General features: G+C 46.1%; 1 protein-coding gene and 1 long non-coding RNA gene across 8 annotated transcripts; one reads left to right on the top strand and one right to left on the bottom strand.

The window, feature by feature from the left end:
• Nucleotides 1-546: 546 nt before the first annotated feature.
• On the bottom strand, nt 547-8,162 carry LOC135278831 (uncharacterized). Of its 5 annotated transcripts, none has more exons than XR_010346235.1 (6): nt 8,020-8,162; nt 7,849-7,920; nt 7,600-7,733; nt 7,349-7,520; nt 4,229-5,836; nt 547-716 (listed from the first exon to the last, which is right to left on the bottom strand). It is a non-coding gene; the product is annotated as an uncharacterized LOC135278831 (long non-coding RNA). The 5 variants fall into 5 exon arrangements; XR_010346234.1 differs by lacking the exon at nt 547-716 and adding an exon at nt 1,746-4,080; XR_010346232.1 differs by lacking the exon at nt 547-716 and having other exon boundaries at nt 1,746-4,416; nt 5,690-5,836.
• Nucleotides 8,163-8,450: 288 nt separating this feature from the next.
• Nucleotides 8,451-20,113, top strand: UTS2B (urotensin 2B). Of its 3 annotated transcripts, none has more exons than XM_064385670.1 (6): nt 8,451-9,248; nt 11,031-11,247; nt 13,404-13,505; nt 16,377-16,414; nt 17,739-17,832; nt 19,552-20,113. In XM_064385670.1, the coding sequence occupies exons 2-6, from the start codon at nt 11,124-11,126 to the stop codon at nt 19,575-19,577; spliced, it is 384 nt and encodes a 127-aa protein (XP_064241740.1). In that variant the 5' UTR covers nt 8,451-9,248; nt 11,031-11,123; the 3' UTR covers nt 19,578-20,113. The 3 variants fall into 3 exon arrangements, 2 of the variants coding, with proteins under 2 accessions (XP_064241740.1, XP_064241739.1); XR_010346230.1 differs by having other exon boundaries at nt 8,477-11,247; nt 19,552-19,632; nt 19,778-20,113; XM_064385669.1 differs by having other exon boundaries at nt 8,477-11,247.
• The last annotated feature ends 2,104 nt before the right edge of the window (nt 20,114-22,217 follow it).

Raw genomic sequence — 22,217 nt, 5'->3', positions numbered from 1 at the left:
GCCGGGGCGGCTGTCAGACCGCTCGGACAGCTCCGGTGCCCCGGCGCTCTCCCGTACCGGGTCCGGCTGCCTCTGCCCCTCATCCCCAGACCATCCCACCGACGTGCTCGCACTGTTCCGCCGGCCTGGGAGAAGCAGAGGTGTCCCGGGGAGCCTCAGAGCCGCTGCCCGGCGGTGCCACGGCCCCCGCACCCTGTCCCTCAGGGCGGGGGCGGTGTTGGAGCGGGCACCTCTCGAGGCCAGGCGGGAGAGTCCCGTCACGGAGCCCTGCGAGAGGCCTGCGGACCGGCGGTGCTCTGCCGCACACGGGGTGGTGCCAGCTCTCGGCGGAGACGGGAGGACTTTAGGCTGCTGCCCACCCTGGTTTGCCGGCAGCAAAGAAACAGAATGAAATGATGTGCCGTGGGCAAAGGGGAGAAGATAAGAGGAAGAGGATTTGGGGTTTAGGGATGTCTGAGCTTCTCTGGGCTGCGCTCAGCATAACCTCTCATGTCAGCTGTTATGTTTTATCATAATGCGTGAAGCTGAGGACTATGCAAGCAGCAGACGAAGTTAATATTGCCACATTCGAAATTAGTTGGTCCCAGCATCTGTTCCAATGACCCATGGCTCCTGTGCCAGTGGTGAGCAGGGGGATACAGAGGCTGAGCCCATTTCCTGCTCCCCCTCTCCAGCAGGCTCGGGGAACTCTGCCCTGTGGGTGACTGGGATGGGAGCTGAGAGGGAGACAGAGTAGGATGTCACATGTCAGATAAAACATCAAAGGGAATAATATTTCCATTTTATTAAAAAGCAAAAACATTGAAGAAAATAACAAAAAAAATTATTTCCAGAAGGTTCGCTTTGTGCTACTCCTGAATTTTCCAGTCCTGTTTCCTGAAGCTCAGGAACTGTCTGTCCAAAATTCTACCCCTTTCAAATGATACTTCACCATCCCAAACATGGGTATGACTGAATTCAATCTGACTGCCTTCACATTCCCTTCAACTTCTTAGCCTCCTGCACAGAAAAAGCCATGGAGTTGTGTATTTGTGATCCCTCCTCACAGTGCACACACCTAGTACACCTCTCGTGTGTGCTGGCACTCTCAGAGCTGATGGGCCTCCTGCCTAGAGGGATGTAGGACCCACTTAGAGAGAGGTGAGCAGTGCACAGCTGAGCCCCACTCCACAGGTTCTCCATATGATCACACAGATGGGGATTAGTCACAGGGTCTTTCCCCTCCAAGGGGCAGCTCACACAGATTATCTCTTGTCACAGTCCCAGCACTGCCCAGCTCCTCCTTCTAATCCCCCAGCCATCCACACAAACAGTACAACTGGACTTCTTGCAAATAATCCCCATGGTTTCAGCCAGCTCTGGGCTAATGAGAGGTCTAAAATCCATTTCTAGTTTCTCCTAAATTAGAGCTTTTCTGAACTCAGATATTCCTCTGGACATCCTTCATCTTTTTCATAATCAAGCTTTTTGACCACTTAATAAGATTTTTTTCTTGGACAAAAATGAGGACAAAAGAAGGGGCCAAGCAACCAGGATTATACAGAAGTGGCAATGAATGTACTGATCTGACACAGGTCACACCTTTCCAAGCCCAGAGTATGGTTTTCTCCTGTCCTTCTCTCATTATAAGTATTCAAGTCAGAGCAGCAGAAGCTGAAATCCTGGAGCATTCACATTTACACAGCAACTTTAATGCAACAGAGCCACTTTATGGCCCTACATTTATGAACAAAGCTTTAAAGCTGTCCATCCCAATGGTCATGCACTTTACTCCACACACACAGCTCTTTGCTCTAGTCTTCAGTAATGAATTTATATCATATTAAGTTGTCTGTCTAGGGCCAAAACGAGCAATATAAATTAGTCATAAATCTGAACTGCATTCAAGAGATTCCATGTTGGGATGATGTGACTTTGGCTACTCTTATGATGAACTGTCCTCCTGCATGTGTTTAACTTCACTAAAGTAAGATCTGGTACCCAGTTCTCAAAGTCACAGCAGAGCAGTTCCTGATTTCAGGTTTCTAATACACAAATTGTGGGCTCGGAATGCCTTCCTGTAGCTATATTTATGTATCTTGCAAGGTCTGCTGAAGCTCAAAGATAGCCAGTGGATGGTGAGCTCTCCTAGAACCTAAGGAAACTACAGGAACATAAAGTAAATGACATTTTGTTCTTGCTGCTGGAAATGTGGAAACACAGGGAACATCTCCAGCTGTCAGAGCACAGAAAGGCTGGAGCAGGCTCCTGGGAAGGGCAATGCAGGCAAAACCCTGTCAACACTGTCAACCTGTTCCCTAAGGCAGTGTATTACACACAAAATATTTTCTTTACTTTCTTGACATCAGATTTCTCTCTCATTTTACCTTGATTTTTGAGAGATTATTCAGATGAAGTCTCTGAAATTGGAAGATGGCAGGTATCACTTCATTATAGAAGACCCAAAAATGACCACAGCAGGACTGAGGATGAGAAGGAATTAAACAGGAACCAGGGAATGAGTTACTGATGCAATGCTAGCACTGCAGCAGCATTGCATCTTTGGCTCCTCCAAAGGGCTCCTCAGTGTGGTTGATCTCAAATCACCCTTCCAACTCTCACTTGTGTCGGCAAGCTGCAGCTTCTAGGCAAAAAGCATGACAGGTGTTTGTTCTGAGAGACTGTCATCAGCTTTTCCTGTGCAAATTGTACAGCACCAAACTTGACAAGTAGTACGTGTTGCAGTGGGCAGGTGAATCCCAATAAAGCTGGGAAAAGAAACCACTTCCTTTTATTGAAGATAACAAGACAGTGACCCTTCACTCTTTTATAAAAGCAGGTACTTATTCTCACAGGACCTTCTGTTGGAAGAAAAATCCATATTGTTTCCCAAGAAAAAAAAAACAGAATTCGATCTGACTTTAACTCTTCTCTCATGTAGTAATTTAACTCAGAAGAGGTTTTGCAGGGCACTAGTCCAACCCCCTGCTCAAAGCAGGACTGGCTTCAAAATCTGATGAGGTTGCTCAGTGCCTTCCCCAGGTGAGGTTTGAAGATCTCCAAGCTAAAGATCTCACCACCTCCCACTATGCTTTTTCTTCTTATGTCTTGGTGGACTTCTGGCTGTAGCCTGCAAATCTGGACCCTTTTCTTGCACTGTGTGTCCAGTTTGGCTCTGCTTTCCAGCTGCCCCTCTCCACGGCAGAGCACATATACCAGGCACCTCTGGGGCAGGGCTCAGACGTGGCACTGCAGCTGCACTGTGCCACCACACAAGTATTAAATGCCAGGGAGCTCCAGCACTGGGCACTTTGCCTACTGCATCCAGGCATCTGATCTACCCCTAAACACTGGAGTAAACCCAGCCTGTTATGCTGGTACCTCACACAACACTTTCCCAGCTTTCACAGCACTGAAAATAGTCCTGAGAGGATGCACAAAGGAGAGGCTGGGATACTTAAAAACAGGGGGGGGGAAAAAAAAGGCAACACAATCTGGACTGGCCCTCAGAAAAGTCACAGTGAGCTTTGATGAGCAGGAGCTGCCAGACAGAGCTTTGGGACTAGGAGCTAGGATTGCTTTATGCTGCTAAGATCTTTCTCCAGGCAGGCAGAGACTGTTTTGTGCTTGCTTCTTAAATAAACTGGGCACCTCTCCAAGTCTCCTGCTGTCATTTTAGGTCAACAGGATAACAACAACTGTGAAATAAATTAAGTCTCATCAAGATGTTCACTTTCGACAGAACAGTCTTTGTTAAAGTCTCCTTAATGATGGCAAAGCTCACTTCCAGCTGATGGGGCTGCTGTCCGAATAGACACAGAGGATAATAATCCTACAGGCAGGAACTTGTGCATCCATTAATGGTTAATGCAAAGGGATGGGGAAGAATGGTTCTAGGTCTCTCATGCCATCAGGCACTGCACAAGCCCATATCCAAAACTAGTATGTCAGAGGTGACTGATGCCAGGGAACTTCCTTCTGGGGACATGGGCTCTGTTTTTTTCTCTCCAATGTCAAATTCCTGTATAAAACTATAAAACCCAGTGTAGGATTCCATTCAATCTACAGGAAGTCTGTAGGATGTGAATGCATTGTTTCCCCCTGTGGTAAATAAAAATCAAGGATGGGGGGCTCAAACAAAACCTGCCCCCAGCCCAGATCAAGGATACTGCATGGCCTCCCAGGGAGGGAGACAGGCAATGCAGTGGAAAAAACAGACAGGGGAAAAAAAGAACACTTAATACATCACCTCCCAGCATTTCTAAGCTAAGACACTTCAAGAGAGGTTTGAAGTCCTGTGCCAGAAGGGGTGGATGAGAGGAAGCTGACATTACAGCATTGGCAAAGAGCTCCAAGAAGCAGGTGTGTCATTTCCGTAGGTAGCTGAATGGTGCCTTTGGGAATTCAGGCTCCCTGAAGAACAAGGAGAGCAGAAGCCTGCAAGGATTAAGGTATTATAAAGCTCACCAGGGGTAATGAATGGGGTGATTGCAAAAATGAGCAGAGGAAACAAACTTGTGCTTACATGTAACATAACGAGGAGCACTAGGAAAATCATAAGCCATGCCACAACAAAAAAAGGAGGTTTTTGACTGTCAAGTTGAAGAGTAACATGTGCAATCTGAAGTGAGATATGCCTTCCAAAAATCTCACTTATAGGAAAGTATTATTAAAATTGTTACACAGTAGATGAGAGAAGAAGAAAGTAGCTAAATGTGTCATTCCTTACTCTTATGTCAAAAGAACAGAACCCACCAGAATAATATGTTATTCACTTAGTGTACTGCAGGGAGCTGCCTACAAGCCCATGCAATCGAGGCATAAGAAACATAACAAATGTGGCAGCTAGTGATGAAGCACCTTGGTCATTCTCAGATATTCACAGCCTCTACTACCTGGATGAAACCTCAACACACTGATGCTGTAAGAGGCAATTTGATGAGGGCTGCATTCAGTGCCATTCTTGCCTAGCAGTGACTTTGCTATACTCCACCCAGAAAAAATTCTAGGTCTACCTAAAAGGATCACCTAATATGATTGCACCTGCCCCATCTCTTCCGGATTAAAAAAAAAAAAAAATTCCTGTGTTATCCCTTGTGCCAGCTTTGCTTCTCAAGCTGCAGGGTGGTAAGGCATGAATATGTCCTATAACCTCAGCTGGAGCCCACATTTCAAGTCACTTTGTATGTGCAAGTCTACAGCCATAAAATATTGGTGTTCCTTCAACAAAACACCCTTTTGCATGTGCAGAACTCTCACAGAGTCTCAGTAGATCGGGGTGCAAATGAAAAGCTAAGTTAGAAGACAGGCTCTCCAAAAGTAGTGACAGTTTTAAAAAAAAAGGGGGCAACATTTATCAATAAACCAAAACACCAGATGGTAACTGAGCATGGAGAGAAGGAAAGGGGAATGACAGTGAAAGCTGGCACTGTTAGCAGATAGAGTTGACCTCCACAACCTTAAAAGTGCCCTTACTGGTATTTTTAGCAGGAAATTACCCAGCCTTGTCTTTACTTAAAGTAATACACTCACAAGCTACATTCATCATCCAGGATGAACTTTGGGCTTGGAGAAGGCAAGTCTGAAGAGAGAGGGGTCAAGCTCAGGGTAAATCTGGTGGTTTAACCAGGTCATACCGGATCATGCCTCTTCAGGACACTGTCCTGGCATGGAAGTCAGATTAGTCCTACACAGGCACACCAATATTTACCATTCAGGAGCATCACTGGAAGTGTCTTTGAGACCAGCAGGTCATGGCACATTTTAAAGCAGAAGATGTTTCCATATTGCCTTCCTCTCCTCACCAGGAACCTCAGCCAAGTCAGTAGGGAGGCTGAATCTGGAGGAGGTGCTTCAGCTGAGGATTAAGAGGCAGAAGTGAGAACTGGAGCATGAATGCTTCTGCTCCCTGTTTTCTCCCTAGGCTGCCTTGTCCCACATCCAACACCTTTAGAGTCCTGATTTACTCTTTCAGTCCCTCACTCCAGGGCAACACTTCGGAGCTGCCTTGTTCTCTGAGAAGTTGAATGGTTTCCTGGCAAACCCTGGACTGGAAGAGAAAGCCAGACAAGCAGTCCAGCTTCACTCCTTACCCTCCCCAGCTTAAACCTCAGGGTTCTCTTTAGTACAATGCCCATCAGATGTGAGCTGATGATGCTTCCCTCTGTGTGTGATCCTTGTCTGCCTGCAGTGAGGTGGCAGCTGAGCTGCTCTGCATTGCCTTGGACCTTTCCCTTTCTCTAAGCAAGGATACAGTTGAACCACAGCATCTAATTTTATATCAGTAACAGGCCAAGAAACAGCTGAGCCCCAAAGACAAGCACATAGAAGGGGGAACAAATTGCATGAGTCAGACTAAAAGCTTTATAAATATTGACTGGTTTTAACAGTCCCCTAAGGAACAGAGAATCTCATAGAATCTTTATAACTACATCTCCCTCCCCATTATGCACTCCCTTCTCCCAGAAAGCTGCAAGGGGAGTTAGTCTCCTGGCTTATGAGCACAATATTTTAATTCTTCTCTGCAGTCAAGTTGCTCTGGCTGGGACTTTGCACCACACATCAGGAGGATATCTGAGCATCTTCCAGTGGTGCTTTAAATAACATTCTGGAGTGGGCTTTGCTCTCTCAAGTTGGCTCCAGCATAGAACTGACTAGGTTAGAGGAGAAATCAGACATTAAATGTGTAAGAGATGAAGGCTGAAGAGCACAGGGTGCATTTCAGTATCTGCCCCTCTGATTCCTACCAGATAAAGCACAGCTGGAGACTCAGAGGAGCAGACATGCAAGAGGATGTAGACAGAAGAGGTTAATAGTAATAAGAGTACAGTGGTAATACAGGCAAGAAAGGCAGACACCATGGGAGAAAGGAAAGACTTGGCTACAGAGGATGGAAACAGTTTGTTGTGCATGTGAATAGACTGAGGGGATAGAGGCATGTGGTGGGACAGGTGGGATCACTAAACCACTGCCTGGGATGGAGAGCAGGATAACTCTTGTCTTTCTGACATTGTGCACAAAGCTCACTTCACCCCTGCCATGAAGGCAGCTCTCTTTTCTTGCCTGCTAAATTCTTACCAACTTCTCCCTGATTTGTTGGCACTATTAATCCCCCATTCTGTTTTTCCCTCTACAAGGCATGTCCACTCCCCATTTCCAAATTTCTTTGTTATTCCTCATCCTCATCTTATTCTTAGGATCATTCTAGGCAAGAAAACAGTGATACATGACTCTCTCCCTGTGTACGATAAAGAGAGAAGTCCTGTCTCTACCAGCTGAGCAAAGTAGAGCTGGTAGCAAGCTCTACTTGCAGCAAAGTCCCACACAGTGCAGAGGTTGTGGCACTGTTCATATGTGCTTTCTTAAGCACCTTAAGTAAAGGCACTTCGCTGACAGGTCCTTCCTCAGCTGGTTGCTTGCTTTGGGATGAAACAAGCTATGGTTAAGCGGAGTCCATAAGACCATGACAAAGCCTGTGGATGCTCATGAGGTTCAGCTGAAACACATGGTGCATGTGATGTTTTATGTGTTCTCAGGAAGCTCTGAAAAAGAGAGAACATTGTGGGTTTTTTTTCCTCCAAACCCCAAATGTACAGTATACAAAGTGGTCTGGAAACCTACCACTCCAAGCTGGCACTGGGAAGTGGCCTTTTTATGTTGTCCTATTTTCAGCAGCTCGACATTCCTGCATCAACTCACTCCATCCCCCCACTGAATTCCATCTGTCTGAGGCTTGCTGTGGACAGCAGGGGTTTCTGCTTTGGGATTAAACTCAGGTTAGGTTATTTGGAGGCTGCAGTCCTACCTTCATTAGAGACAACTGCAAATCCCAAAGCAACTTCAGAGAAACTGGGATTTTATATAACATACCTGAAAATCTTGATTGCTGCAAGATCTACCAATCCATCTGGCAGGGAAGAGGAGTCTATGCACAGAGAGAAGCTGAACATTTTGAGGAAGATGATGTCAGAGAACAGAAAGGGCCAGCTGTTCTCTAAGGAACAGGAAGCCAAGTGCAGTGACAGCAGGACAGAGACCCACCTTGAGAAGGGCAAGCAGGTCAGGATCAGAGACTGCAGCCAGGTTCAGTCGAGAGCCCCTGTGCTCAGGGAAGCCCATGAAGATGAGGCAGATCCCAGGTCAAGATGGAAGTCAATACACTGGTCAACATCAGGCCTGATGACAGCAGTCAGAGACAAACACAGCTCAGTGAGCACCAGACAGGCCCACAGAGATAGAATAAATCCACAGCCAAGCAGGGAAGTCCACTTGCAGGTCTGGGTCCAAATAAATAGGGACCATGAGCAGGCAAATACAGCTGAGCTCCAGACCAGAATTCCTCCAGCATAGCTCTGGGAAAAACAGGAGACCAGGCTGAGATTAAATGGGTCTCATGAGCTGATGGGCAGAGAGGGTGGTGAGGCTCCACCTGAGGACACTCAGGACCATTAACACCCTCCAGGCACTGACACTCCTATTCATCTCTCTCACACTGAGAGCTGGTGCAGCTGGATTTGGTGGCACTGCTTGAACCAAGTTTTCTCTGTTCCTGCCCTCTGGGCTGTTGACCCTTGTCAATTTTCCAGTTTGGTTGTATTGGGTTACCTGAAGTCTGAGTTGCTTTGTGGAAAGAGAAACTTCTGCATGAAGGGACAGACTGGGATCATGGGAGGTAGAGATGGAGCTCACATCTTCATGTTCTCGTTATCCTTGAACTCCAGACACAAGTGGATGATTATCAATGACATTATCAGTTATCAGACATTATCAATGAGTCAAGTAATAGAATTACTGTGGAGATTGCATTGTTTTCCTATGGAAAATAAAATCCATAAGAACAATAAAATGTAATATTATTTCCAGCACCTGGACTAATGGGGTAAAAGCAAAGGATTTTTCTACATGGGAGCCTTAGAGAAGCCCAACAGTACAAAACAATTATCCCCTAACTTCAAAAAATAAAAAAATTCCACTAGTGCCTGGAAGAAACTGCGAGGCTTCTCTCCACCAACCCATCCCCTGAAAGCCTCCACTCCTCACAGCATCCAGTCGTCTTCCTTCTCAAACATAAATGCTGCATGGCAGTTCCACACCTTCACCAGAGCCATCACTTGAAAGGTCTGGCACTCTCTCTCCATGAGTTGCTTTGGGGGCTGAACAGTTGCAATGATCCAGAACTGAAGATTCTCTGCAGTGAAAGAGGAAATCCTAGGAATAGCTCAACTTCCTGAAAGAGCCTGCCAATAGCCCATGAGATCTTGTATCCAAAGGTAGGGAAAAACAGTCAGAGATCTGTGGATTTTACATAAACTTAGATGAGAAGAAGAAACTCACTTTCTGTATCCAGGCAAAGTCAATTTCACAGCAGATCTCAAGACAAATTGAGATTTAGCCATTTAGGACTAAATAAAAATAGACTTGACCTTCACTTAGGGGTATAGTTTTAAGTCAGAGCTGCTATTTTCCAGACTGGACTCCTGTGCAAATCAAGTTATGGCCTCTGCTTCATGAGAGCTGCTCACCTCTGACCAGTTTGAAACTGGCACCTTAGGAAGATGGAGGTGGCTGGAAAATTGTTCCAATAGGACATATGTGTCCCTCAGTCCAAACAGAACTTTGTGAAAAAGGTGAACCCTTCAGATAGCTGTCCACTAGTTCCAAAGTCTGAGTTTGGTTAATTTGTACATATTACATCTCCAGACAAAATTTTTGAGTGTTTTCTCAGTAGAAAACTTTTCATTAATGAAAGCATCACATTTACTTTTATAGGCATATCCCACAAAAAAATCTAAGCTTCTCCCCCTCCATTTTTGTTAATTATATATAAAATAATAAAATATTACAAGGGTTATTGAAAGGCTTGTCATTCATTTCCTATCCAAGGCACAGAACGAGTTGTAGGGGGAGCTGGGGACCAGAAGCCAAAAGCCCAAACATGGAAATGATACTGTCTTTTAGTTGAGATGAAGAGCAGGTACCATCAAATGAAGCTATCTTGGGTAATCTGGCATGATGTGGTGTCAAAAAAGCACACACAGTGAGTCACTAGGAGTGTATGTACAAATCAGAGCTTGCCCTGATCCTCTCCCCCGTCCCACCACGGGGGGAGTGAGCTGGCAGCTCTGTGGTGCTTGCCTCCTGGCTGGGCTTAAACCACGACAAGTACAGATGATTCAGTTCTGCAGGAAGAGAAGTGAAGAACAAAGCCTAGCACTGTTAGTATTACAATATTTTTCTTGGTAAGGTTGTTGTGGAAAAGTAGCAGCAGGTCCCTGATCAATAGTGATGGATAGGCAACAAATGGAAGTCAAACCAAAATGTAGTCATGGCCTGAGAAGACATGGAATATATGCAATGTGTCTCAGCACTTTGCTCTAAAATTATAGAACAAGGCTGTGTAGCCAGAACCAGCATCTGACCTTCCACTTCTTTTTTTTTCCCAAGAAAAAAACTGAAGACTCTTGCCCATCCTTGACGTATTCCATACCTACTGCCAAATCTGCACTCCCCCACTCAGACATAATCCCAAAATAGGGTGTGATGCCTTTCCCGTTGACAAAGCCATAAGTCACAGTGAGCAAGACACACTCAACGTTCTCCAATCAGTTAAATGAAAAGAGCTCTCCCCCTCTGTTTCCCACCATTTCAGTACTCATTATATCTCACATTAATTAATACAGGCACTAGGAAGTGAGATGATAAATTACAAAACCCCATTAACCCGATTCTGTCCAAACTGGTAAAATATGGCAGCTTGTACATTAGACAAATCTTCCTTGCTAACGTGGGAGTCCTCATGCCTGAACTCTGTTAAAGCAACAGCCCCGAAAAAGTATTTTTAATGTGTGTATGTATGGAATGTCTATCAACGTGCGTGAACAGTGCACGCCTGTGGGAACATCAGAATTCATTAGATCAGTCTGATATGAGATACATTGAACAGGTTCCATCTGACTTATGTTACTGGGCTGTTCTGTCCACTCCCAGCGGAGTGAATCATATTGACAGGTTGAATTATATCTCAAGAGATATTTTTCTCCCCTCCTCCAAAGGCCATTTGCAATCACGGCACATCCACTGCCTCTTAAAAGTGAGCTCATCTGGCGCTGGTTGCATTGAAGTCCTCCACCGTGCCTGAAGGAAGGATGCTTTTGGGCTCTGGGAACGTGGAGAAGATGTGGTCTGCCCAGCTGTGTCTGGGAGTGCTGACCATCCTGACCATGGCTCTGTGTGTCCCGTCAACACATGGAGACCCTTTTTTACTCCAAGGTAAGCTGGAATACAGGCTACACGACACAGGTAGGTGGTTATCTTTCTGCTTTGCTGCTTGCCATGGCCAATGCAATGCTCTCTTCTCTGGGAAAGAAAACAAAATGAACCACGAGCTATACTGTCTGTTAACATGGGTGCTAGCGAGAGGCTTGTTCATATTATCATGAGCCAAAGCTGTCCTTCTGCTCTGCAGCTGCCTCTATGACGCCTTCTGCTAATCACTGAAAATATCAAATCTGGTGAAATCTGGTAAGGGTAGCTCTTTCTCTCCCATAAGAGAATAAAAAAAAAAATTAGAATATCAGAGAGTAGCAATTCCAGTATGTACTGTACGAGATTTGACAGCTCATAAATGTCAGTAGTATGGCGATGCTGTACTTTTTTTTCTACACGGAACCTCTTTTTATATGTACTTCTCCCATAATTTTAATTGATCTTAACTTGAGTTTATACTGCAAGGAAATGTCAATCTTAGTGCTCTTTCTTAAAGAGGCTTGGCAGTGGAAAAAAAGAAAGAGCCGCTAAGTATAGGCTTGAAAATAACATTGCTTTTCAAATTATTTTTCCTCTAATATTACCTATTTATTTTTGTAATTACAACCAAAACATTCCCCAGGCCACTCTATATAAATCCTGCTTCTGTTTAGCTTTCACTGGAGTGTTTATAGCGTTAGATTTTTTTTCACTGTAGCAAATCCCCCCAAAAAACTTAAAGTAGCTATTTTGAAATTATAGCTGTCCTTCATACTTAGCAATGAGGTTTATGGCACTCCATGCTAACTGCAGGTCGCTCTGCTCGCTGCCCTGGGTTTATTTCCAGAGATCACAATCAGGACCAGCGGCTTCAGCCGCAGCGTGAGGCAGGGTTGAGTCTGGCCAAATACTTGGAGCATCTCTTTGGCCAGCATCCCTCAGCTTCTGCAGATTTATGTGACGTTAGCTAATGGAGCTGATTCCCACATGCTCTTGAGCATCCTTCAGGCTCGTCTGCTACAACGTTTTGTTTCATGTGTACCAAGAATATTTGCATCCATCCCCTCAGAGGGGTTGATAGCTATATGAAACTACATTGAGGAGAAGTCCTAAACATTCTGGAAGAAAAGAAAAAAAAGCCTTTCTATATAATTACTTAATATTTTCCATGGAATTCTGTAGGCATCCTTCTAGGTCTTTGTAGGGTCTCGTGTGGGGTAGAGCTGTTCAGATCAAAGATTTTTTGGAATGCTCAGTCTCCCTATAAAGTCTGGCTCCTATTCTGACATTCTCAACAATTAGTACAACATTCTAGTTCAGGTGACCCTGGAAATCTGTTGAGCAGAGCTGGGAGGGTCTCAGAGCCTTCAGGGCACTGAGCAGCCCCATCTACTGTGTCTGTTGGTTTCTGCTGAACCGTTGACCTTCACAACCACTCATTTGAGGGCATAGCCACAACCACTAATTTAAAACCACTGAGAAAGTGCCCTGAAGAGGCCTCGTAGAGAGCTCTAAATTGCTTCAGGACAGCAGCTTGGGGAGGTTTTTCCTGGAAAAATTCTGCATGGTCTTGCTTTAATTTCCTCCACACTTGAACTCTGTTCAGGAAGAATCCTTCAGAGCAGCCCCAAGGCTGAGTGAGCTCAAGAAAGAGCTCTGGGTGGGGCTGCAGGGCTTTTCATGGTGCTACCCACACCTCAGCACAGTGAGGAGGGACTTCCCACCTCTGTCAGCCCTGGGAAGGTGCATGGAGTGAGCGGGGGAACTCCTGCAGTTTTGAGAAGAGAGGATGTTGTGGGCTCCTGTGTGGCTTTGCAGAGGCGCCCACTCCACCCGCCCTGCAGAGGAGCTCGGGACTGTGTAAATCAAGGTGATGGCTCCAGCTCTCTGCAGCCAGTCGTGCTGATGAGGCTGCAGTGGAACTGGCCAGCAGCCCAGGGCTGGCAGGGAAGTCTTTCCATCCCACACCCTTCCCCTGCTCAGCCCTCACTGCCTGGACATTTTATTCTGTGCTAACACACCTTCCTTTTCTACCGAGCTCCTTCCACCCTGATAAGTGCTGACAGGAGACATTTTCCTTCCACTTCTCATCCTTCTTAATTTAAGAGATTAATTGCATCAATTGATTAATTGATTCTTAATTTGATGAGATTGAGAAAGATGTGTTTTATGTGCTGCAGAGAACCGAGTGCTTCCAGAGAGAGAAGACACAAATCATGAGAACACATTGCTGACTCTGCTTCTTAATAAGAAATTTGCCTGGCGGAGGCCAGAAAATATTGGTAAGTGAAGGGGAGGAGAGATCTCTGCTTCTTGAATCTGTGTTTGCATGAATGCAAGGAACCTGCTTCTCGGGTTCTTCAGAAATACCAACTGCTCAGAAAGTGGAAGCAGCACCCAGTATGATGCCTACATGTGATTAATGTCAGATGCTCTCCACCATGAGCCTTTGGGACCTGCTTTTGCAATGCAAAGCAAAGCCTCCAAAACCCATGTACCCTCGATCCCCAGACACTCAAGACTTTGCTGGGAACATGTGTGTGTACATAAGTAAAAACAAGAAAATTTCCTGCTGAGTCCCTGTGGCCCTTCTATCCCTTAGATGTTGTGTGCATTGCCTGGGGCATGGACCAGCTTTGGGAGTCACCTCTCTGCCCACACCCCACACAACCCCCTGAGCTTTTGAGAGACAACAGCATCTTGTTATCATTTGGGGCAGGGGGATTTCACCAAGATTTTCCAGTGAGATCCATTGGGGCCAGGTGTAGTTTGGGACAAGGGCAGGGGGAGCTCCTGTCTGGCCTAAGGCCCTGCTGCTGCTGGAGGAGGTGGAGACAACTGGCTTTTCCCACACAGCCACCAAAGATGGGCCAGGGAGAGGCTCCTCCTGCCTGTGCTCTGTGAACAGACACCAAATTTAAAAACCACCCATCTGTGGCTAAACTCAGACCTGCTGAAGAGAAACTTGGGCTTTCCCTGACATGAGGCACAGCGATCACAAGCACCAAATGGATTACAGAGGTCAGCTATTCCCACGGCCACTGCAGCCAGGGGAGGGCTTGGGCTGGATGTGGTGGTCTCGGAGCAGGAAGCTGCCCTTCCCTGTGAAAACAGCTCAGAGGGGCCCAGCAAAAACCTTGTTATGAAAATCCATTTATCAAACTCACTCAGTGCTCTTCCCCAGACCCTTGTTAATGCAGCAAGGCAGTGGTTAAACAAGCTTGGGACAAATAAATAAACATAAATAAATCAAGCCCTTATACTAACAAAGGCATTCTTCTTGCAAAGGGAATGCATTCAAGAAATAACATTTTTATGATAAGTTTATGGATTATTGCACTTATTACTCCTAGAGGAAAGGCTGCATTTTATGCCAGACAATTGAATATAATGAATCTCTGAGCAGAGCACAGACAGAGGATTTACAGCAGGCAGTTTCTCAAAGCTTCATCCATAAATTAACTTCCTTCTCCCTGTCTGAGATAATCTGTTCCAAATTTCAACTGCTGTTCGTTTGGTATTCATAGCAGTCATTGGCCAAACTTACTTTGCAAAAAAATCAAACCAAAACAGGCATTGAAACTCTGAAATAGGTAAAAATGTTAATAATAATAATTATTAAGTGGCACTTTTTGCTTATAGATATGCCAGGGTCTGTCTGTCTCTACCGCATGGGTATGTAAAGATATACTTAGGAGGAGTCTGCCTGAGGTCATTGCTGATAGTGCCAGGAACAGAGCCCACACCTTCTCATTCCATCCCCATCTCATCTCTCAGATTGAATCCTGATGTAATGGATTTGCTTAGGAACTGCTGCTTTTACTGTTGGATGAATATCAGAAAATATTCAGGATTTTTCAACAAAACTGTTCCTTTCTTGAAAGAGGAACCGAGAAGGCAGTCAGCTCTTTCTTGGCACCCTCCTGCTCAGTTTCAAACGTTAAAAAAAAAAAAAATAACCCCAAGTCTGGCAATGTGTCTGTGTGCTGAAGTCTTATCTGAAATCTGAAATCAAGGGGAATTATGTCTTAAATCCCCCTGATGATCCAGACCAATGCCTGCTGCCACACTAGGAAGAGAAAAAAGAGGCAGCTCCAGGGCTGTTTTTTGGTTTGCTTGTGGGGCCCAGCAAAAACATTCTTTAGCTCTTTCCTGGCTCTTCTGCTTATTTTACTGCATTTTTTCCCCAAAGTAGCACTTAAAACCAGCTGATCACTTTGCACTCCCCTCCCAGGAGCGCTACTGTAGCCAGACACTCAGCTTTGACTGAACTCATCTGTCTCATTAAAAAATTAACTGGTTTTGACATCATTTTGGGTCTGGAATAAGGTACCTCAGTCTTCAAGAGCAGTGGGACTGAAATTCCCCACCCCTGCAGCTTTCCCTATTGCTATTCCAGGCTCTTCCCAGTTCAGCTGGATGTTTCAAATCCTGTTCTTAGGCATCTAACTCTCCCCTCTTTCTGCATGGGCAGCTCATTCATCCACCTGCATAGTTTTTTTGACAGCAGTACAGTACTGACTAGCCTTGAGATCCCTAAGTCTGATCTGTGAGGCTGGGCCCCAGGTCCTCATGCTTCACTAAGGTTTAGAAGTGTGGAATCTGTGCACTTATTGCTATGTGACTTTTCCTGTTGCTCCACTCTGCCAGCCTGGATCTTTGCTGACTTATAAATCAGTGAGTTATGCTAGGCTAAATTTGTGTCTTCTGACTTCTGCCTGCACGGGTGATGTGAGGATAAACAAGCCTTAAAGGAAGCAGTGGGATTTCATATAAAAGCCAGTGACAAAAAAAGCCAGCATTAGAGATTTGCAATTAGCAGGTTAAAAATTAAAAAGCAGCAGAGTTTCACCTGAATTGGTATCACACAGTAAGTGACCTCATTGGGCCAATTCCCCTATGGCCTGGTGAGCAGTAAAGAAGCCTCCCTCATAATGGAGAATTAGGATAAGGTCCCATAGGATTCAGCAGAAAAAACCTTATTTTCTCTCTGTTTCTTCTGTCATTCATTTGAAGATCACTAACAGGAGTTAAATGATAACTAGGTCTTTGCTTGTTAACCTCTGGAGAGGGCAAATGAAGGAAAAAATATTTTTTAATTTGAGCTTCAGGAAGCAATGCAGATACTGATGTTACTCTTTTCCCTCTTGCAGACTGGGAGCTGGCAAAGAAATTTGAAGAGCTTGAAGAGGTGAGAGGAGCAAATGCACAGACACATAGATGCATGTTCTTTCTTTCATGGGTAGTTAAACAATTGTGTAAACTGTCTTTATGCCCTATCCTTCCATCTTTGCATCCTGCCACCCTTCCGCCTGCTGCTGTAATGTAAGCACGGATGGAGAAAAGGGAAAAGCAGAACCTGGCTAGACAGCTGGAAAAGGTAAAAAGAGAACAGGGCTGTAGACTCGTGCAACAAAAGCTGAGCAGTTCCTGCCTCTGTCACCAGCGAAAGGCCAGTGAAGGCCAAGCCAGGAAAGAATAAAGCACCAAAGGAAATCTCCATAGGAGAAAAGGGAGTGGGAAGAGAAGGGCATGCTGCCTTGTATGAGCTGGCTGCATCAGATAACAGGCTGGAGGGAAAGTCACTGCCAGGCAGTGCCTCTTACTCGCCTTGTAAGAGTGGCCCTACTCAAGGTCAGAGCCCTGCTGAGCTGATCAGAGCATGCATACAGAAATAGAGCCCCATCCTACACACCCACTGCCCAGGAACAGGGAAAGGTCTGAAGCAACCTTGGCATGGCTCCCATTCTGCCATAAGCCCTACAAGCAGTGGAAGTGCTTTTTTCCCCTTCTCAGGCCAGGTCCAGCTGTTCCAGCTGTTTCCATGGGTGCTGGAGGTCCTGCTAAGTTCCACATGACCCTTTAATTTCAGAATGAAAAATCCCAGTGCATCATGCCAGACAGGAGGCTGCCAGGTCCTCCACTAGCCTCTCACTCCAGTGCTGAGGGACATAAGCTCTGACTGTTTGAGAACAGCTCTGCCAGAGCAAAAGTCAGGGTGGTGGCTGTAGATGTTCCCAGTCCACAAGAAGAGAGTAGCTAAAGATGAAGAATTGCAGCAGACTGTCCACATTATAACCAGGGGAAGGTAGCAAGAACTGTGAGGGAGAGAGAGGAGGGACATTGCCCAGGGAAATGGAGAAGCAATGTTCTCTGCTGCAGCATCTGGATGCCTGGGGACTTCGTGTCCCAGCACTGTCCTGACTCTTAGTGCTGCAATATCCTTGCACACAGCCTCCCTTCCACAGGGACTTACACCTAGGGTGGAAGGAATGAGCATGGAGTGCCCACACCACTGCCACCAAACACACAGCTTGATGAAGGAGGGCATGAGGAGGTGTGAGTGCTCCAAAGGCAGATCCTCTGGGAATGGTCCTGCTCCAGGGAACACTCTCACCTTCCCAGTGAGGCTGCCAGCCAATCTACATCCAGCTCCTTTGCCCTGCATTTCCCAGCACTCTGTGGAGCTCCTCATGATGGGGCCCTTGTTTACTGCTGTGTTTCTGTTTAAACAGCTGGAGAAGTTGAAGGATCAGCTCTCAGCTGAGGATGGGTCAGAGGTGGCCTATGCCTTGGAAAGTCTCTCAGCATCCCAGCCCAAAAAACGCGGTAGGTTTTGAGTTTGAGCCTTGCAGCCATCCTGTCCACCCTCATTTCCAGGGCTTCCTTTCTGCAACAAAAACAGTCACAGTAAACATGCCCCAAATATGCTGAAAAGCAGCTGGTTGGCAGCTTTTCAAGCAGCCCTGGCCCTCTCTTATGGCTGGCTGGTTTAGCAGCTGCTGAGAAGGATTGTGTCCCCCAACCCTGTCTGCTGTGGCGGCAGATACAGCAGGTCTGCACACCCAGGACCTCATGGAGGCAGGCAGTGTCACATCCTGCTTTTCACAGAGGGGTGTCGGGTCATATGAGCCATGAGTGCCTGCCCTGGAGGAGGGCAGTTCTGCATGAACACATCCCCACAGTGCACCCCTCCTTTGCTCTGGCCTCAAAGCAACTGTTGGAGGCATAATGAGGCATGTGGACTGCAGGCATTCCCCTCTGCCAAGGTCAGTGCCTCCCCACAGAGAAAAAAGGAGCACTTGTCTGCTGCTGAAAAACAGCTAAAAAGGATGTGGAAATCAACCAAGAATGCAGGGAACTAAGATCTGGTATGTCCCTCAGTTGGTCTCCCAGCTTTGTTTGTCCAGTCTGTATCCAGTGGCTCGGGAGCATTTTGCAAGTGCTCCTGTGAAGCTGCCCCTGACAAGCACATGGACAATGCTGCTCATGCTGGCTTTCAATGGATTCCTCCACAAAGTTGTAGCAGCTGTGAACCAGAAGTCACTGATGACAGATCTGGCCTAAAACCAAAAGAGCTGGTTCTGCCCTTAGCCCACATGATCTGAGCACGTGGAAGCTGAGAGCTGCCACAGAGCCAAGAGAAAATCCCTTTGTGCAAGGCTTGCTTGTATGCTTAGGTGATCCTTAGGCAATATGCAATTTGTAAGCACCCCTGGAGGCTGTCATTAATTTGGCTAATGTAATTCATGTCCCCACCAGTCTGGAAGGTTTAATGTAGATAAAGCTACTTCCCGTTGCCAGGTTTAAATCAGATTCTGACAGAAATGAAAGCTGGGAATCTTTGTCTTCATCTAAAGTCCTTCCAGTCTGGGAGGAGCTCGTGTCTCAGCATGAGCACTGCTGATTCAGTAGGAGTTTTCTTCCAAGATCCTGCTTTCAAGAACCAGGTATAAATCTCTTCTCATACTTGAGGAAACAGGAAATTCACATGGGATTCATGCTGGTTGTGATACAGTTACTTTTTCCAATACTAAAACATACATCCTTCCCTAATTTAGTCTTAGAAGATTCTACAGAAATCCATGTTGATTTTAAGATGGTTGATAGCAGAGTGGTAGTGACTAGGTTTAAAAAACTAAGAACCAGATCTAATCTCTCCAAGTCAGCATCCGGCTCTTCCAGTCAGCCACACACCTCTGAAGCAGCAAAACTGCTGACCAGTAGACAGCAAAGAAAAAGCTAGTTCCTGACATTGCTGAAGTAGAAGAAAAGGATATCTTTTAAATAAAGCAACATGAAGACAACTTTTAGACCCCATGTTTACACTATGAGCACTAAACTTTTAGTTTACACTAAAAGAAACACCTTCTAAAAGTGTTATATGAACTCAAAGCTGGTTACTGAGATGTGCCCTGAAAGCACAACGCTGGCTGCATGCTCCAGCTCTCTCAGGATGTGGGTTTTTGAAACCTTCTCCAGGGCTAGAGTGGGAAGCTGGAAAAAGTCCCTTGTATGCTGACATCTTTCTTTTGTATCCCTTCACAGCCTGCTTTTGGAAATACTGCATCTGAAGGCTTGTCAGGACTGGAGGATGAAGATGAGCCCTTCCCCAAACCGCCTTGCTGGGTATTAACATGTTGAGTTTGTCCTGTTCCCTCATCGTGCTGCTATCTGGAAGCCATCCTCCATGAGTGCACCACAGCCAAGCCTGGCAGGGACTGTGACAGGAGCTGGCAGCCCACTGCCACTCTCTGCTGTTCCTTTCTTCCAGGTTTAACCTGCCATGGTCTTCTGCTCAGAAGATGCTTCCCAACTTTCTGTGCTGTCCTGTGTGTGCCATTCAGGCTGCTGCCACTGCACATTCTCCCCCTTCTCACCAGTCCCCTGAGGCACTGAGCACTAACTCAGCTTCCCCGGGCTTGGGGCTCTGCCCACACCTGCAGACATTGCTCTCAGCGGTGTCTGGGTTTCCTGTCACCTCCTGAGCAGGTCTGTGCTGCCCTGGTGGTGCTGTTGGGACAAGAAGGCAGGCTGGGTGTGATGTGGAGGGCTCAGGGTCGGATTGCTGAGCCAAAGCTGCTCCTCGCCGTGTCCCACAGTGTGCACAGGGGAGGGCAGGCAGTGAGCTCTGGATCCTTTGGATACCATTCCAATAAAGATTTTCTGTTGCACAGAAGCATGTGTTTCTCAGTATTTGCTTTCTCAGCCCCTGCAGGGACCCAAAGTGCAGCACATTTCCCTTGATGTTGGCTCCTGTTACCTTAATGGTTCATGTGGAGTTCACAATGGAAGAAAGGCTCCCATTAAACACCTAGGGTTTTACTGTGCCTGAGAAACAGACCCTTCCTTTTGGCCAGGATCAGGAATGAGAGCTGGGTCTTTTTCATAGCTATTTATGGGGTACTGTCCTCATTGGACTGGACTAGACCCAATGGTCTCTACCTACTCACCCCAAAAAGATGTTTTGAGCAGAGATTTTTGGTTCATCTGGCTGGTCAATGCAGGTGCTAGCTGGCCTTTTCTACTGCAGAATTATATCTGCCCTGTCCAAAAGGAAAAAAATCACAATCCATTAGTGATTCCTACATAAATTCATCTCAAGTCACATTACTCACATTTATTTGCAAAAGCAAAGGACCTCATTCCCGAAAATGTAAATTCAGAATAAATCCCAATGTTAACTTCGAGGTTTCCAACAACCTAAATGAGAGCAGGATCAGGTAGCCACTGTGAATGTGTGGAATGACTTTGACTAGCATTCAACTGTCTCTCCAGCTCTGTTGAGCCCTGTGATTTAACTGCAGCTTGCATATTAGACATTCTTCCAAATGTTACCTCTCCCAAAGCTGTAATTGCCATCCTACACTCATTGCCTTGGGCTCTGGCAAGGAGCACACCTTACCACAGCAGTACCTTGCATGCACTGCATTAACAGGAGACCTATTCATCCTGCTGCAGGCCAAAGCCAGCATCTAGGGAATAAGGCCAGCTTGCTTGATGATATCAGTGAAGTCTAATGACATGCAAAATACAGTTTCCTGTTACCATTAGTTGTTTGCTATTTCTTTAGTGGTGATTCAGAACCCATTTCCCATTTGTTCTTTGTTGCTTTTGTGTGAGTGAAAAGGTGTGTGGGAACACACTTTCACATACCCTCACACTGGCACCAAATCCAGGAAAAAAAATTGTAACCTATGGACAAGAATAGTCTCTGTCTCTCTTTAAAAGTTTGGTGCTCCAGCTGAAAGGGGGGTGTGTTCCAAGAGTTGCACTGAGTGCCCCAAGGTGGTGTTGAGCTCAGATGATTTCAGCTTGCAGGAAATCCCAGAGGAAGGAAAGGCTGGAGCAGCAGGCTCCATCTGCCACCTGCTTGCTGTAGCCATGCCTTCCTGAGCCGGTGTGACAGCTCGTCAGCAAGTCAGGGAAACGAATACTGTGTCTGCAGATATTTAACAGCTTGCTCTGACCCTGGATAGGAGTTCCCTGGAGTGCAATGCATCATGCTGCTTAGTAGTGATTTTCTGCTACATCCTATCAGTGCGGTTATTTAAGTGCTTGTGGTACCCGCACTACCCCCTATTTCCTGGCAGGCACTTTATCCTGCTGTATTAGCTGCTTGTGCTGCAGACATCAGCATGTATTGAATGCAATTTATTAACTAATTAGAAGCAGAGGTGGTGTTGTTCCCCCCAGGCTTACCCTCCACATGGCAGTGTGGGGGTCCTGTCCTTTCTCCTAAACACACAGAGCAGAAACCCTTCTCCTCCAGAGAGCGGCTGCTCACACCCTACCCATGCTTGGGCAGTCACTCTTGCCAAAGTTAATGACCCACAGGCAATAATTAAAGGGATTTCCCTGAGACATTCTAGTAGATCATGTGGATTTATTAGGAGAAAATCCTCACAGACATCTGAATGGATTTGCAAATCCAGGCAGCACAGGGCAAGTCTAGTGTGCAACGGATGCCACAGTTTATCCTCATTTCACATTTGCTGATCTCCATGCTGTGCACTGTGGCTGGAGCCATCCTACATTGACTAAAATACCAAATTGTGGTGTTTGGTCTTTCACACATCATCAGATTTCCAGATTTTAAAGAGTGCTTCCTGAGCCACAGGAAGCCTCAGTGTGCTCAGTGATGGATGAGGCAAAAGAACAGAAGGACTGTTGCTTTCTCCCAGGTAATCCACACAGTAGGATGGAAGCAGGAC

The sequence above is a fragment of the Passer domesticus genome, chromosome 11 (assembly GCF_036417665.1).
Source record: "Passer domesticus isolate bPasDom1 chromosome 11, bPasDom1.hap1, whole genome shotgun sequence".
Lineage (NCBI taxonomy): Eukaryota > Metazoa > Chordata > Aves > Passeriformes > Passeridae > Passer > Passer domesticus.
The sequence above is the reverse complement of the archived record's forward strand: the minus strand, read 5'-3'. Positions and strand labels throughout refer to the sequence as shown.